The following is a 16,742-nucleotide window of genomic DNA, read 5'->3' as shown; positions in this document are numbered from 1 at the left end:
CGGACCAAGGATGGAGACGGAGGATGGCGGCCTGGGGGACAGGACCCGGACCAAGGATGGAGACGGAGGATGGGGGACAGGACGGGGACAGGACCTGGACCAAGGATGGAGACGGAGGATGGCGGCCTGGGGGACAAGACCTGGACCAAGGATGGAGACGGAGGATGGCGGCCTGGGGGACAGGACCCGGACCAAGGATGGAGATGGAGAATGGGGGACAGGACGGGGACAGGACCTGGATCAAGGATGGAGACGGAGGATGGCGGCCTGGGGGACCAGATGGGGACAGGATCCGAAGGATGGAGACGGAGGATGGCGGCCTGGGGGACAGGACTCAGACCAAGGATGGAGATGGAGGATGGTGGCCTGGGGGACAGGACAGGAACAGGACCCGGACCAAGGATGGAGACAGAGGATGGCAGCCTGGGGGACAGGACCCGGACCAAGGATGGAGATGGAGGATGGGGGACAGGACCTGGACCAAGGATGGAGATGGAGGATGGCGGCCTGGGGGACAGGACCCGGACCAAGGATGGAGATGGAGGATGGCGGCCTGGGGGACAAGACCTGGACCAAGGATGGAGACGGAGGATGGCGGCCTGGGGGACAGGACCCGGACCAAGGATGGAGACGGAGGATGGCAGCCTGGGGGACAGGACCCGGACCAAGGATGAGGACGGATGATGGCGGCCTGGGGGACAGGACCCGGACCAAGGATGGAGATGGAGAATGGGGGACAGGACAGGGACAGGACCTGGATCAAGGATGGAGATGGAGGATGGCGGCCTGGGGGACAGGACCTAGACCAAGGATGGAGATGGAGGATGGGGGTCAGGACGGGGACAGGACCTGGACCAAGGATGGAGATAGAGGATGGCAGCCTGGGGGACCAGACGGGGACAGGACCCGAAGGATGGAGACGGAGGATGGCGGCCTGGGGGACAGGACCCGGACCAAGGATGGAGATGGAGGATGGGGGACAGGACGGGAACAGGACCCGGACCAAGGATGGAGACAGAGGATGGCGGCCTGGAGGACAGGACCCGAACCAAGGATGGAGATGGAGAATGGGGGACAGGACAGGGACAGGACCTGGATCAAGGATGGAGACGGAGGATGGCGGCCTGGGGGACAGGACCTAGACCAAGGATGGAGATGGAGGATGGGGGTCAGGACGGGGACAGGACCTGGACCAAGGATGGAGATAGAGGATGGCAGCCTGGGGGACCAGACGGGGACAGGACCCGAAGGATGGAGACGGAGGATGGCGGCCTGGGGGACAGGACTCGGACCAAGGATGGAGATGGAGGATGGTGGCCTGGGGGACAGGACAGGAACAGGACCCGGACCAAGGATGGAGACGGAGGATGGCAGCCTGGGGGACAGGACCTGGACCAAGGATGGAGATGGAGGACGGCGGCCTGAGGGACAGGACCCAGACCAAAGATGGAGACGGAGAATGGCAGCCTGGGGGACAGGACTGGGACAGGACCTGGACCAAGGATGGGAGACAGGACGGGGGCAGGACCCAGACCAAGGATGAAGACGGAGGATGGTGGCCTGGGGGACAGGATGGGGACAGGACCCGGGATGAAAGATGGTGATAGAGGATGGTGGTCCGGGGGTAGGGGCTGTAGGCAGGGCAGGCCGACTGCTGGCTGAGCAGATTTCATTAAGGGTATGTATTTTTTAAATGTATCCCCCCATGAGAAGGGGGATAAAAATCGAAGATCCCACCTGTAGGTTCAAATATACATGTGGCACAGGGCCATTTCAGGGTGACTTTCAGGCCCAACTGCATGAATACTGTACTCTTTGCCACACACAGAGATCCATGAAGAAGGCATTTGTATGCCTTTGACCACCTTCAGACAGGCTTTAGGTTTGAAAAAGATTGGTGATTGTGGTGGTTTTCCTCTGCATCAGTGTGGCCCCACAGAGAATCGGGTTTCCCAAGACAGCCTCCATAAAGAGCAGAGCTCCAGTGAGGCCTGAGGGAGCAAAGCAGCAAGACCGCCCATCTGCCCGTTGCTTCAGGAGGGACCAACAACTTCCTCCAGCCACCCCCTCAGGCTCCTTGCTTCCCTGGCTTCTCAATTGTGTAATGTGTATCGGAAGAGTGAGTCCTTTTTTAATATTATTATGGTGGTTCTATTCCCAATTGACCTACTGTGATTTGGTGATCTATTTATGCTTCTCAGAACCCCATTCTTACTGACTTCAAAGAAAGTAAATACATTTAGTACTTTGTGGCTCTGCCATGAAGAGACTTACACACCTTAAAAAAGAAAAGTTTGGGGGCACCTGGCTGGCTCCGTCAGTTAAGCATCTGCCTTCAGCTCAGGTCATGATCCCAGGGCCCTGGGATGAGTCCCGTGTCGGGCTCCCTGCTCGGCGGGAAGCCTGATTCTCCCTCTCCCTCTGCTGCTCCCCCCGCCTGTGCTCTCCTTCTCTCTCAAGTAAAGAAAATATTTTTTAAAAAAAGTTTTTACCTCCACAATATTTACATCTACCTACATCCTACACTATTGTACAGAATTTATAATGTTCTGTATAATCTACTAGCATAACATATAATTGTTACTATCTACCTCCTACAACCAGAAAACACATTCCATGAGAGCAAGGGGTTTTTGTCTCATTTGTTCATGGATGCAGCTTGAGTACCTGAGCGTGGCAATCAGTATCTGCTGAACTGAATGAAATTTAACAATGCAAACAAGCCTCCAAGTATGCATATTTTAGGGTAGAAGCATACAAGAATGTAGTCTAACACTATGTTTTCAGATAAGTGAGGCCATCCACTGCACAAAGGAAAACAGTCCTACCTTCAAACACCAAAAACCTAGAGAAGCCCAGACTAATGTCCACATTCCTCTGCTTCCAAAATCTAACCTCTCTTTACAGATGACACCCAGGAGAGGAAAGGTGTCATGATGCCGGTTCAGCCCAGCCAAAGGCTGGGAGAGCTCGTGAGCAATGAGAGGAGAAGCCAGGACCCGCATGTGTGACCAGCCATCAGGTGAATACTTACTTTCCCCCAACTAGCCTTAAAATGTCAGTGGTCTCACCGAGTGGCCCGTACGGATACGGCACTGTGACGATATGGCCCCACAGCCAAATGCAGTATTTAGTACAAGCCCAGAGACAGAATACCAAACTATATTTACTGTTTACAGTAGCAAAGGACAACAGATCATGTACAAATTGGTGAATAAACAGAACAGAGCCAGCAGACATCCCACCCACGCCCGAACAGCAAAACACAAAGGAAATGCGAACACCTTCAGCAAGATTTCAGGCAAGCAAGAGATGACGGTCATGGTCATGCTCTGTGACTAGAACAAGGCAGCAGTGGGTCCATACACAAAGACAGGAGGAAAACTATCAGTTTAATTGGTACAGATCCCAAAACATCTCACAGAACTGAACTCATATACTAAAGCGTAAGTCCCATACCTATTTGGAAAGCAGCATAGCCCAAATCCGTGAGGGCGACACAGAGTCACCTTTCCATGGGCTCCATGGGTAACATACTTTAAGCAGGCCTTTCACACAAAAACAAGTGCAAATTCAGCAATACTGAATCTTGCTTTTTTATAGAGAGACCACAATTACTCAGAGGAGGAGAAATCTGAGGCCACAACACCATGACCAAGTGAGACATGGGGACTGCTTTCTTCTCTATTAAGGGGAAAGGCCCATTTCTGCGGCCCCAGGCTCCAGGCAGTGGGTGCTGATGCCCAGGGCCACGTTACTGAAGGACCTGCTTATTTTCCTTTTCACCTTTTAAAAAGCATTCCAGTATTTTCCCTTCAACTTTACCATATCCTGAAATGCAATATTTAGCATTTAAAAAACCTGTGCCTATACAAAATAGTAAAAGTTTGTCTCCCATCCCCAAACCGCCCCCAAAACCTGTCCAACAGAAGCACCCCCACTGTGGTGCCGTGAGCTCTCGACTGGAATAAGCGGTGCGGGGGCAGGGATCAACCCCTGGGGTCAGATCCCCATCTAGACTAAAAGTGGACATTCAGACCACAAGTTTGGGGGCAAAGTTAGAGGGGAGAAAAAACAAAAATGAAAGCAAAAACAAACCCCAAAACCCTCACAACTCATTTCACCCCAACAAAGACAAGTGTGACTGGCCCGCTTCCAGCTGCAGGCTCCCCCCTGCAGACAGAGTTCTGAGTTGCCCTCACAAAATGTCAGAGAGGGAAGTAATTTTGGTGACTGTCCCCGGGTTTCCGCAGACTCCTTTGTGATGGGTACGGTCCCTTGTTCACTCTTCAGCAGATGCAGGGACAACACGGAGGGGACAGAGACAGCCGCTCTGCCACGAGCCTCCCGTCTGCTGCTGGAACACGTCAATGGTGTCCTCGTCCTCCATCTCCAGCTGACCGGGTCGTCGGGACCGGCGCGGTGAGAGAGGGGAAAGCGGTTAGTTTCCTCGCCATTCCAGGAATGCAAAATGCCCACCTGAACGGATACGCAGGTTCCTACACAGTCTTCCTCCCCTTGGAGAACACCGTCCCGACCACACCTGTGTGCGGTGGCCTCTCCGCGTGTGTGCCATGCGGGGAATGATGCCCAGCTGTGGGTTTCCAATGAGCCCTATTCATCCACCAAGCACCACTCACAAAAGCATAGTCAAAGCTAAGGACTTTGATAGAGAAACTAAGCCTCTGGGGACGCCTGCCTGGCTCAGTCAGTAGAGAATGGGACTCGTGATCTCAGGGTTGTAAGTTCAAGCCCTACGCTGCGTGTACTGACTACTTTAAAATTAATAAAATCTTTAGAAAGAAAACTAAGTCTCATTAGAAAATAAGTGTCTGGGGCGCCTGGGTGGCTCAGTCAGTTAAGCGTCTGCCTTCGGCTCAGGTCATGATCCCAGGGTCCTGGGATCGAGCCCCGCATCGGGCTCCCTGCTCCGCGGGAAGCCTGCTTCTCCCTCTCCCACTCCCCCTGCTTGTGTTCCCTCTCTCACTGTGTCTCTGTCAAATAAATAAATAAAATCTTAAAAAAAATAAAAAGTGTCTAAAATTTTTACTGAACACGACACAAAATCCCATTCCACTTAGGAGTATCTAATGAGCGGTGTGGACTCCTGGGGACCAGTAGGACCACACGCTTCACGGTAAGTGCCACGGGCCGTGTCCATGGACTCCAAAGCAAGCTACGTCACACGAGGAGGATCTGCAGGAGCAAGGGAGCACTGCTGGCTTGCCACTCAGCTCCTTCCCTCTCCTTCAAGACCAGGGTGGGGATGGTGCAAACGTTTCCTGCTGCCGGATTTTTTTCCTGGCTCAGGGGGCGCACAAACATCTACCCCAATCTCTGCCCATTCAGACAGAGACTACCGAGGCTGGAAGCAGGAACATTTCCCAGGGATGCTCTCAGGCTGGGACAGCAGGGCCCCTCCCAGGCTCAGACACCACCCGAGCGGCAGCGAGAATGACGGGCAGGCAGGAGAGCCTGGGTGCTCCTCCAGCCTCCCAACCGCCAGGACCCCTGCAGCCTGGCGCCCCGGGTGAGCGGTGTGAGCTTTCCTAGAGGGGGCGCGCGCGCGCACACAGCCTCTGGCTGTGCAGTCCTGCCACGTGACCCACTCCGACTGACTCTCACAACGCTGTGCAGGACAGAAAACAGGCATCCCTGTTACAGAGAAGGATGGAGACTCCAAGAGGGTCAGCGGCTCTTGATCGCAAGGTCGCCCAGCTGACGAACGGCAGCAGAGCCACTGACCTCAGCCTCCTCTTTCCGGGCCCAGCCCTTCCCCTGCGGTGTGAAGGGAGGCAGCGGGATGGGCGTGCGGTGGGTGGCAGTGAGCAAACACCACGTGACAGTGACAGCATGTGTGCCTGTCCCTCCCGCCCACACCCCTTGTGCATAAATACCGAAAGGGCACAAGAATCAGGCCAGCAATTTAGCTGCAAACCCGGTGTCCAGATACAAGGGGCGGGCGCCGGGAGAGGTGGCCGGAGCGGGGGGCCCCGGCCCGTGACCCTGGACCCACTGTCAGCACCTGGTCCTCCGCCCCATCCCCCAGCATGCAGGATGAGGTCTGACCAAGTGCACTTGCCTCATTTGGAAAACTGAACTCCAAATTAAAAATTAAATAACCTACTCATTAAAACCATTAAGAAATGTCAAGTATTCTACATGAGCGCCCTCGGCAGCTTTCGGGTGAGCACGCCCCACGTGGCCGCGACCAGATGCGAGCCATAGCAGCCCCCCGGCGCACGCGGCTGGCTTTCGTACCTGTGCGGGGGTGTCTGTTTCGTTAATTGGCTGCCCGTCAAACCTGAATCTAATCTGTCTCATTGACAAGCCCTGAAAAGAGAAACCAATTATCATTAAATATTTCCAGACAACACATTAATTCCAAAAAATAAAACATCTAGCTTAAGATATCAGAATTCTGAACATACAGACTTATGATCCACTTGATTATAAAAACAGGCCAGCGGGCCTACAATCCACTTCATGTGATGCCCAGCACGGATGCTTCCAGAAGCTCTCACACATTCCAGCTCCTGGTCCTGCCCAGCCCCTCCCCCACTGCCCTTCAGAATCGAGCAGAAGTTCCACACCACTGGCACCACCACCCTCTAAGAACTTCCGTGGGAGAAGCCGTCAGGTGACAGTGAGGTCTGGGTCACAGGACCGCGTGCGAGCGGGAAGGAGCCCCGGCCACGGGGCCCGCGGGAGGCCTAGCAGAGCGTCTTCCGTCCAGGAAGGAGCATGTGCAGACTTCCTGCATCCTGGGCAGGATGAACATGGTCGGGGAAGACAAATATCCCCTCTTAAAAAGCAATTCTGATTCCACTTAAATGGAATAGGCAGGATTAAAACATGCATCTCTGCTCCCTCCTGAAGAGACACCAAAAAATTAAGGCATGACCCCCAGGGACGAAGAGAACAGGAAGGAGAAGGCGGAGAGACAGACATCGCCGCCGGCTGGGAGCTGCAGGGTCGTGGCTACTAGACCCCAAGGTCAGGGTGGGGGTGGGCGCAACAAGGCCCAGAGCCCTCAGAGGCCTGGGGGCTGATTTTGGATGACTGCTTGGAAGCTGACACAAGAAAGGTCCTTTCAGACGCCCAGCTCAAGGCGCCTCCCCCAACCCCAAGCGGCCAGGCACTGTCCCTCCCACGGGCAAAAGATCTACTTTCTGGAGACGTGGACTCTGAGCCCTGGGCTCAGGACACCAGGGACAAGTGACAGCGCTGCCGGCCAAGCCCCCTCTCCCCGTCCAGCCGCGCACCCAGGGCACAGACAGGAGCCTGGGAGGTCCACTTTGGGAAATTTAATGACTCACAGGTTGCGACACCTGCGAGCCCCACCCCCCCCAAAACTACCAAGCCTGGCAGGCCACCCCACCATGGCTTGTGGGCTCTACGCATACAGCTTTTCGCCAGCTTTTTGGGATTCATTTTTAGATATGAGCAGTTAACCAAGGACTTGGGGACATGGAAAGAAAGCCTCAAATGCGCGAGCCATCCAACAAACGAGGAAGGAAGGAACAGCGGGCATGGGAAGGGAGGGGCCAGAGCACACAGAGAGACACTGGAAATCCTTAGGGAGCCAAAAAACAAGAGATAGTTGCTACTTATTCAAAGAATAAGAAAGAACGAAGAAGGTTTGGAAATGGTTTGGAAATTGGAAACTGTGGCAGATGCAAGAGTGTCCACGTAAGGTGGGACCAGAAAGTTGAAAGAATCTCCCAGAAAGAAAACCAACAGCAACAACAACCAAGCCCGATGTCAGGGGGGCAGACGCTGCCGAGGGACAGGTCCAGAACAGGGGCTCCAAGGTGCAGGAGTGTTCCCAACACAGGGGACAGGACGGAAGAGGACGGAAGCTGTGTTTCCTCAACTAAAAGCAAGTTTCAACCTGGAAGTGTTCCGTCGGTGGAGCCCTGGACCCTTGATCTCGGGGCGGAGGGGGGATGATAGCGATATTTCAGGACACAGAATAAGGTCCCAAAAGCTCTGAGAAGAGCAAAGTTACATCAAAGGACAGAGAATCAGAATGTTACTGCACTTGCCACTCCAACACCAAAAGAACACGACGATGTGATAAATCCAAAAAAAGAAACTGAATTTCAATCTAGAAATGGTCAAGCGTGAAGGTTTATGAAAAGTAAATCACCGTCAGACACGCAATACCTCAAAGACGCTGCATTTTATAGGCCCTTTCAGAGCAAGATGCTGGAAGACACACTCTGCCGAGACAGGGGACGATTAATCCAGAAAATACACAGGATGGAGGCCAAAGAAGTCTCCAGAAGGAATGATTCTGAGGTGGTTCTGCGAGGACAGCCATGCGGCGGGGCATGAAGGAAGGGGCGGCTGGGACCGCAGGGACGTGCCCCCGGGGTGGCGGGTGGAGAACATGGGTGATGAATTCACACAAACACCCGGAAAACCACACACGACCCCCAGACCCCAGACCCCGATGCAGACAAGAGCCAGATATGAGGCAGTCCGCCGTGCACCTCCTCGGCCGCGGCAGAATCCAGCACATCCCGAGCAATCTCCCCACAGGATGTGGGCAGGAGCGAGCGTGGAGGGCAGTGTCAGCCGCATGTCCACCTTTCTTAGGGGAAAATAACGTCTAAAACCAAACACGTGAAAAAACAAACTGAAACACACCTACAGAGAAAGAGTAAAAAGCAGCAGTCGCAGTGGAGGGCAGGGAAGGCCTCCAAGAGCAGGCCTGAAAACGGAGGACACGAGGAAGGCACGCAGCTTTCCTACAGGGTTTCTTGTCACGACAGAAGCCCCAAGGCCAGCACTATGGGAGCCAAGAACGGGGCCAGCACTATGGGAGCCAAGAACGGAACCAGCCAAGCACCAGGATGTGCACAGCACGCGGACACAGGCTGCCTCCCCCTAAGAGGAACCTGGAGCCTCGGAGAAGGGGCCGGGCCGCGCGGACGGACGTGGAGGGCCTCAGGTCCCCGCGTGTGAGTGAGAACCACGGACAGCGAGGGTCGAAGCACCAATGTGTGGGAAACACTGCCGACGACGACAGTAAAAGGTCAGGCTGTCACCGGGAGGATGCTGGTGACCCAGCCCACCGCTGCCGGCGCCGGTAAGGGAAGGGAAGGATCAAGCACTCTCCGCAACCGAGCTGTGAGGACGGCCGGCCGTGTCTCCACGGACGTGTTCCAGCCGCTGCAAGAAGGAACGTGTCCACTACTCTGCAACCTGCGTATCCGAAGGACGCCGCCACACGTGTCCGGCTCCGGAGGAGAAGCAGGCGGTGTGAAACAGCTGTGGACACAAGAGCTGACGCGCCGTCAGATGGAAGACCAATGGGAGCGGAAGGAAAAAGCCAGCGAGGGGCGTGCGTGCCCGTGCACAGACACACGCAACCGTGCACGCACGCTCAAGCACACGCGCACTCGTGCACACGCACGCACTCATGCACACACACAGGCACTCGTTCACGTACACTCGTGCACACGCACACGCTCAAACACAGACACGCACTCGTGCACATGCACTCATGCGCACGCACTTGTGCACACGCATGCGCTCATGCACACGCACTCGTGCACGTACATTCGTGCACACGCACGCGCTCATACAGACACGCACTCGTGCACACGCACACTCGTGCGCACGCACTCGTGCGCACGCACGCGCTCATGCACACGCAATCGTGCACGTACACTCGTGCACACGCACACGCTCATGCACACATGCACTTGTACACATACACTCGTGCACACGGACACGCTCATGCACACACACGCACTCGCGCACGTACTCATGCACATGCACTTGTGCACGTTCACGTACACTCATGTACACACACACTCATGCACGTCCACTCGTGCACAAGCACTCGCTCATGCACACACGCACTCGTGCACATACACTCATGCACACACACGCACTCGTGCACATACACTCATGCACACGCAACTCATGTGCACACACTCGTGCACACGCACGTGCTCATGCACACACACACTCATGCATGTACACTCGTGCACACGCAAGCGCTCATGCACACACACGCACTCGTGCACGTACACTCATGCACACGCTCATGCATACACACGCACTCACGCACGTACTAATGCACATGCACTTGTGCACGTGCACATACACTCATGCGCACACACTCATGCACACACATGCACTCGTGCAGGTACTCATGCACATGCACTTGTGTACATTCACGTACACTCGTGCACACACACTGGTGCACACGCACACGCTCATGCATACACACGCTCTCGTGCACGTACACTCGTACACACGCACACTCATGCGCACGCACTCGTGCACACGCACGCGCACGCGCGCACGTACTCATGCACATGCACTTGTGCACGTTCATGTACACTCATGTGCACGCACTCATGCACACACTCGCACTTGTGCACGTACTCATGCACATGCACTTGTGCACGTACACTCATGCGCACACACTCATGCACACACGTGCACTCGTGCAGGTACTCATGCACATGCACTTGTGTACATTCACGTACACTCGTGCACACACTGGTGCACACGCACACGCTCATGCATACGCACGCTCTCGTGCACGTACACTCGTACACACGCACACTCATGCGCACGCACTCGTGCACACGCACGCGCCCATGCACACACGCCTTCGTGCACGTACACTTGTGCACACTCACACGCTCATGCACACACTCGCACTCGTGCACGTACTCATGCACATGCACTTGTGCACATACACTCATGCGCACTCATGTGCACGCACTCGTGCACACGCACGCACTCATGCATACACACGCACTCGTGCACGTACTCATGCACACGCACACGCTCATGCATACACACGCACTCGCGCACGTACTCATGCCCATGCACTTGTGCACGTGCACGTACACTCATGCACACGCACACTCTTGCACATGCTCATGCCCACACTCTCGCACGTACTCATGCACACGCACTCGTGCACGTGCACTCATGCACATGCACACGCTCATGCACACACACACTCATGCACGCGCATGCACTCAGGCCCATGTGCACTCATGCGCACACTCATGCACATGCACACACTTCCAGTACAGCACAGCCTGGAGCAGCTGGGCACCGGCTGCTGTCGCAGAGCCACTGCTCATCGTCAGAGGCACGGGGGCCAGAGCGCGGGGGGGACGCACCTGCCTCTCGCAGTATGCCTTCATCAGCTTGCTCAGAGGGGTGTGTCTCTTGATTTTGAACTGGACCACGGAGCCGTCCTGCCCAGCCACCTTCAGGTTGATGTGGTCGTTCTCTGTCTTCACGCCCTCCTGCAAGCACACACAAGACTGGGTCTCAGCACCCGCCCCCCACGGCCACCGTTCTCACAGGCCCATCTGTGGGTACCTGCTGGGGTGTGAGACTTTAAAACCAACCAATTCCTACAATTCTCCAGTGGCCCAGAGTCCCTAGCACAACTGCTTCGTCTTTACACAGAATGCACTTCCAAAGTCTACCCGTTCGGCACACAACACAAATCTACGGTTTTCGGATTATGAAGTCAAAGGAATAAATCTGCTTAATGACTCTAGAAAATAACCAAAATCTATCTTTGCTTTAAGATGACTCTTCAAACACACCCTCCCAGGGTGCACACACCAACATGGACTGCGAAGACAAAATGAGACAAGTGTCGTTGACAACCATGAACACGAGGGCCATGGCCGCGCTCCTCTCAGGCGGTCCCACCCAAGTAGCATTTTTTGCACACTACGTGATGCTCTCAGAGCTCCTGAGCAATCAGAATTGGGGTTTCTCAGCACCTGGAAGCACATCTGGAATCGAAGCAAAGCGCTGATGTCCGGAAGCAGCGGGCCACCTGGGGCTCCTCTGCCCGAGCTGGTTTCCAGGAGGCATGCCCACAGCGGGTCCTATGGGCACAGGGCCATCTCATTTATCCAGCACTGTCTGGGAAGACAGGAATCCTTTATTTTGAACAAAATGAGAAAGCTGGCCCGAATCCTTTTGAAAATAAAGTCTGACGTAAACTGTGTTTGCACATCCTCCTGCGGGCCCTGCAGGGTGGGGACCCGTGGGGCTGACCTCCGCGCTCAGCCCATCTGTACGACCCCCACAGCTGCTTCCCTTCCCCCCTGGCACTGCCCGTGCACCTGGGCTCCTCGGGACACGGAGAGCTGGGCGAGAAGTGGCCCCGGAGGCAGGACTCCAGCAGCACGGCAGAAAGCAGACCAGCTGGGGCTCGCTGCGGCCGGGGCCGTGGCAGGCGCGCAGACACCAGCTGGCGCCCTCCGTCTCCGGGACATGGACTCCGCTATGGGCAACAGGGCCTTGCACGCGGGGTGCTCCGTGACCTGAGGCCAGCGTGGGGCTGGGGCGCTCATTCCCCAGAGACGAAGGATGCATTTGTTGGGCTTTTTTTTTTTTTTCAAATAAAGGTTTTATTTTGGAATAACTGTACATTTACAGAAGAGGAGCAGGCAGACCAGAGCTGGGGCTGCGTGCGGCCCTGGCCAGGCTTCCCTGACGTTAACGGCCCACGCGCCACACTCCGTCCGTGCACCTGAGAGGCCTGCGCGCTGCCGCCCTACCAACCCGACACCACACTCTTCTGACATTTCACCAGTGTTTCCGCTAACAGCCTTTTTCTCTCCCAGGATCCAATCCAGGCTACCACACTTATATCCATTTAGAGATAGGAATTTTTTTTTTTTTTTTCAATTTCTGTTAAAATACACATAACGGGCGCCTGGGTGGCTCAGTCATTAAGCATCTGCCTTCATCTCTGATCATGATCCTGGGGTCCTGGGATCGAGTCCTGCATCAGGCTCCCTGCTCGTCGGGAAGCCTGCTTCTCCCGCTCCCGCTCCCCCTGCTTGTGTTCCCTCTCTCGCTGTGTCTCTGTCAAATAAATAAATAAATAAAATCTTTTTAAAAAAATACACAACATAGGGGCGCCTGGGTGGCTCAGTTGGTTAAGCGACTGCCTTCGGCTCAGGTCGTGATCCTGGAGTCCCTGGATCGAGTCCCGCATCGGGCTCCCTGCTCGGCGGGGAGTCTGCTTCTCCCTCTGACCCTCCTCCCTCTCATGCTCTCTGTCTCTCATTCTCTCTCTCAAATAAATAAATAAAATCTTTAAAAAAAAATTAAAAAAATAAATACACAACATAAAATCTACTCTCTAACCAGTTTTGGCTGGTACTACATACAGACGTAATGTCCTACAACCTTCACCACATCCATCTCTAGAACCCTGTTCGTGCTGCAGAACTGAAATTCTGTGCCCATTGAACCCTGACTCCCCTCTGTCCACCACCCCCCCAATTCTCTGTCTCTATGATTTTGACTCCTCTAGGCATCTCATAAAAGTGGATCACACAGTGTTTGTCCTTTTGGGGCTGGCTTATTTCACTCAGCATGATGTCCTCAAGGCCCAAACACGGTATAGCAGTGTCAGTGTTAACGTCCTTCCACTGTATGGGTGGGCCACGTTTCCTATGTCCGTTCCTCTGTCTTCATCTGTCCGTGGACACCTGCGTTATTTCCATATTGTAGCTGTTATGAGTAATGCTGCAGTGAGCGTGGGTGAACAAGTATCTCTTGGAGACCCTGCTTTCAGTTCTTTGGGGCAAATACCCAGAAGTAGGATTGCAGCTCCATATGGTAATTCTATTTTTAATTTCTGTAGGAACACCCATACTCATTCTCCAGTGACTGCACCAGTTTACATTCCCGCCAACAATGTGCAGGCTCACTGGTGTGTCTGTTTCTGGTTTTGGAGAGCACCCATCCCCATTGCTGTAGTTCTGATTTGTACTTCTCTATTTGTGACACAGCGTATCCCACGGGCTTGGTGGCCATTGGTGCACCTTCTCTGGAGAAATGTCTGTTCAAGAGCTTCATCCATTTCTGAATAAAGTTTTTTTGTTCTTGAGTTTGAGCACCCTATGTATTCTGGATATTAATCCATGATCAGACCCGTGATTTGCAAACATTTTCTCCCACTCTGTGGGTGGCCTCTGACTCTGTGGACAGCGTCTCTCGATGCACAAAACATTACATTCTCAAGTAGTCCAGTTGCTGGTTTCTGGTGTCCCATCCAAGAAATCACCGCCAAGTCATGTCCTCCATTCTCCCCTAAGAGTTTCATTGTCTTAGGTCTTACATTTCAGTCCCTGATCCAGCTTTTTGTATGTGGTGTGAGGTAAGGGTCCAACTCCATTCTTGTGCATGTGGATAGAGAATGCATTTGCTTTTTTAACAAAAAGGTATGAATGTGTCAAGACAGACAGATACGGGGACTAGAAGGCAGAGCAAACAGACACCCAGGGCAGTGGCTGGAGGCCAGGGCGGGAAGGCGGCAGGAGAAGTCAGGAGGACGCAGGGGGCGGGGGCTGGCGCTGGCAGGGAACTCACAAGACCCTCTCCCTAACGGAAGGAGGGCAAGAACAAATGGCCTGTCCCAGACGCCTGGTGAGTTCCTAGTAAACAAGGAAACAAAGACCACAAACCCCTAAGGTCACCCCCTGCGTCAGCTATGCAATGGAGGGACACACTGCTTTCCCAACTGATGCCCAAGGTTTTCTTCCCACCACCATGAGGCCTGCAGTGCGCCCCTACCCTCCCTCCAGGCTCGGGAGGCCCAGGCTCTCCTCAGTTCAGAAGTAGTGCGAACAGGTTTACTCAACTGAACCTGGAAGCACACGGAGGTTGACCGCATACCCGTTCAGCTGGGGGACCCTGAGCTCAGGAGTGCTGCTCCCATCTCACTGTACTGAAACTTCACTGAAAGGAAGCCACGGAGAAAAGCCCGAAGGCAAGTATACTTAGCCAGGATGAGCCATCCACCTGAGCTGGGGACGTGGCCTAAGGCCGGCCCAGTAAAAGCAGAGAGCTCCAACTACGTCTACCATGAGGAGGCTGCGCTGGAGCGCGGCCTGTCCTGAAATCACAGCAAGCAGAGTGCAAGCTTCCACAGGGCCTGACTGGGGGCTCCGTGCCCTGGGCTCCATGAGGGTCCAGCCAGCCCCAGCTCTGCCTCCTGTGCTTGCTGAGGGCGCACCGGGCTCCAGCCTCAGTGTGCAGGGCGATGGGGAGGCCATGGGTAAGGGGGGTGCAATGGAGAACAGCGATGGGGAAGCCATGGGTAAGGGGGTGCACACAGGAGGACAGAGATGGGGAGGCGATGGGTAAGGGGGGGCGCGCACCGGAGGACAGAGATGGGGAGGCGATGGGTAAGGGGGGGCGCGCACCAAGGACAGCGATGGGGAGGCGATAGGTAAAGGTGAGCGCACCGGAGGACAGAGATGGGGAGGCGATGGGTAAGGGGGGGCGCACACGAGAGGACAGAGATGGGGAGGCGATGGGTAAGGGGGGCGCACACCGGAGGACAGAGATGGGGAGGCGATGAATAAGGGGGGGCGCACACGAGAGGACAGAGATGGGGAGGCGATGGGTAAGGGGGGGCACACACCAGAGGACAGAGATGGGGAGGCGATGGGTAAGGGGGGGCGCGCACCGGAGGACAGAGATGGGGAGGCGATGGGTAAGGGGGGGCGCGCACCGGAGGACAGAGATGGGGAGGCGATGGGTAAGGGGGGGCGCGCACCGGAGGACAGAGATGGGGAGGCGATGGGTAAGGGGGGCGCACACCAAGGACAGCGATGGGGAGGCGATAGGTAAAGGTGAGCGCACCGGAGGACAGAGATGGGGAGGCGATGGGTAAGGGGGGCGCACACCGGAGGACAGAAATGGGGACGCAATGCCGGGGGTTGCGCACACTGGAGGACCCGGTGGAAGGCTGCGCAGACATCCCGCGGGCGAGGGCGCAGCAGGACCGGGCTTGCGGCGCGCGCCTGCGGGTCCCCGGCGCGGCCCTCTCAGCGCCCTGCGAGGACAGAGTGGGGCTCTGAGGACGCCGCCAGGCGGATGCGGGGACCGCGGGTGGCGGGAGGGGTAGCAGCGGGGGAAGATATCAGCGAGAAAGATCTGGGAGAGGCGTGGCCCGGGAAAGAAAGGGGTGGTGAGGTCAAGGGCAAGGCTAGGGAAAGGTCCCAGGACAGGGTCGCGGGGGGGTAGGAGGCGGGTGACTCTGGAGGTGGCCAGGGGTCCCGGAGATAGCGGGTCCCGTCAGGAAGAGCCCCGGCGGGGAGGGTCCGGCCAGGGGCTGCCCTGCCCGCGCTCTCCAAGCGCCGCGTCCCCCGGACACCCGCGCGCCCCGCACCGCTGCGTCCTGGGTCCGCCCCAGCGGGACTCCGGGGAGGGACAGGGCGGGGCTTAGCCGAGGGGCGGGACCCGGGCCGTCAGGGCGGAGCCTGGGCGGGGCGAGGCGCGCCGCGGGGGGCGGAGCCGGGGGGCGGGCGGGGCCGGGGGCGGGGCGGAGCCGGGCAGGAGGGGGAGGGGAGCGGCGTGCGGGGGGAGGGGCGGGAGGCCCAGGGCGCGGGGAAGCCCCGCAGACGCCGCCTATCCCCTCGAATCCCGAGGTCGCGGAGGGCTCCGGGCGCGGGTCGGGCTGGGCCGGGCCGGGGGGGGGGGGCGCCGCGGCGGAGACGGCGCGGGCGCGGGGCCGACCCAGGGGCCCCGGCCCGCGCCCTCCGGCCCTTACCTTGGGCTTCTCCTCGGACATGGTTGCGCGCGGCGGCGGGAGGCGGCGGCGGGGAAGCAGGCAGCGCCGGAGCGGGCGAGTCACGCTCTCGGCCCGCCGCTCTCCCGCCGCAACTGCTCGCGGGGCCGCGCTTTGCCCCCCAAATCCCTGCGCGCCGGTT

The 16,742-nt window shown here is 56.5% G+C and overlaps 1 protein-coding gene and 1 long non-coding RNA gene across 2 annotated transcripts; one reads left to right on the top strand and one right to left on the bottom strand.

Moving 5' to 3' along the window:
* Window positions 1–1,603: 1,603 nt before the first annotated feature.
* LOC135362532 (uncharacterized) lies at window positions 1,604–4,429 on the top strand. The gene is made up of 3 exons (XR_010407353.1): window positions 1,604–2,119; window positions 2,908–3,022; window positions 4,294–4,429. It is a non-coding gene; the product is annotated as an uncharacterized LOC135362532 (long non-coding RNA).
* On the bottom strand, window positions 3,147–16,742 carry SUMO3 (small ubiquitin like modifier 3). The gene is made up of 4 exons (XM_045902360.3): window positions 16,583–16,742; window positions 11,163–11,291; window positions 6,262–6,333; window positions 3,147–4,396 (listed from the first exon to the last, which is right to left on the bottom strand). Exons 1-4 carry the CDS (start codon window positions 16,601–16,603, stop codon window positions 4,283–4,285), a joined length of 336 nt encoding a protein of 111 aa, XP_045758316.1. The 5' UTR covers window positions 16,604–16,742; the 3' UTR covers window positions 3,147–4,282.

Source organism: Mirounga angustirostris, unplaced genomic scaffold (genome assembly GCF_029215605.1).
Source record: "Mirounga angustirostris isolate CCGP_5_RB_7025 unplaced genomic scaffold, mMirAng1.0.hap1 SCAF_1, whole genome shotgun sequence".
In the NCBI taxonomy this organism is placed as follows: Eukaryota; Metazoa; Chordata; class Mammalia; order Carnivora; family Phocidae; genus Mirounga; species Mirounga angustirostris.
The sequence above is the reverse complement of the archived record's forward strand: the minus strand, read 5'-3'. Positions and strand labels throughout refer to the sequence as shown.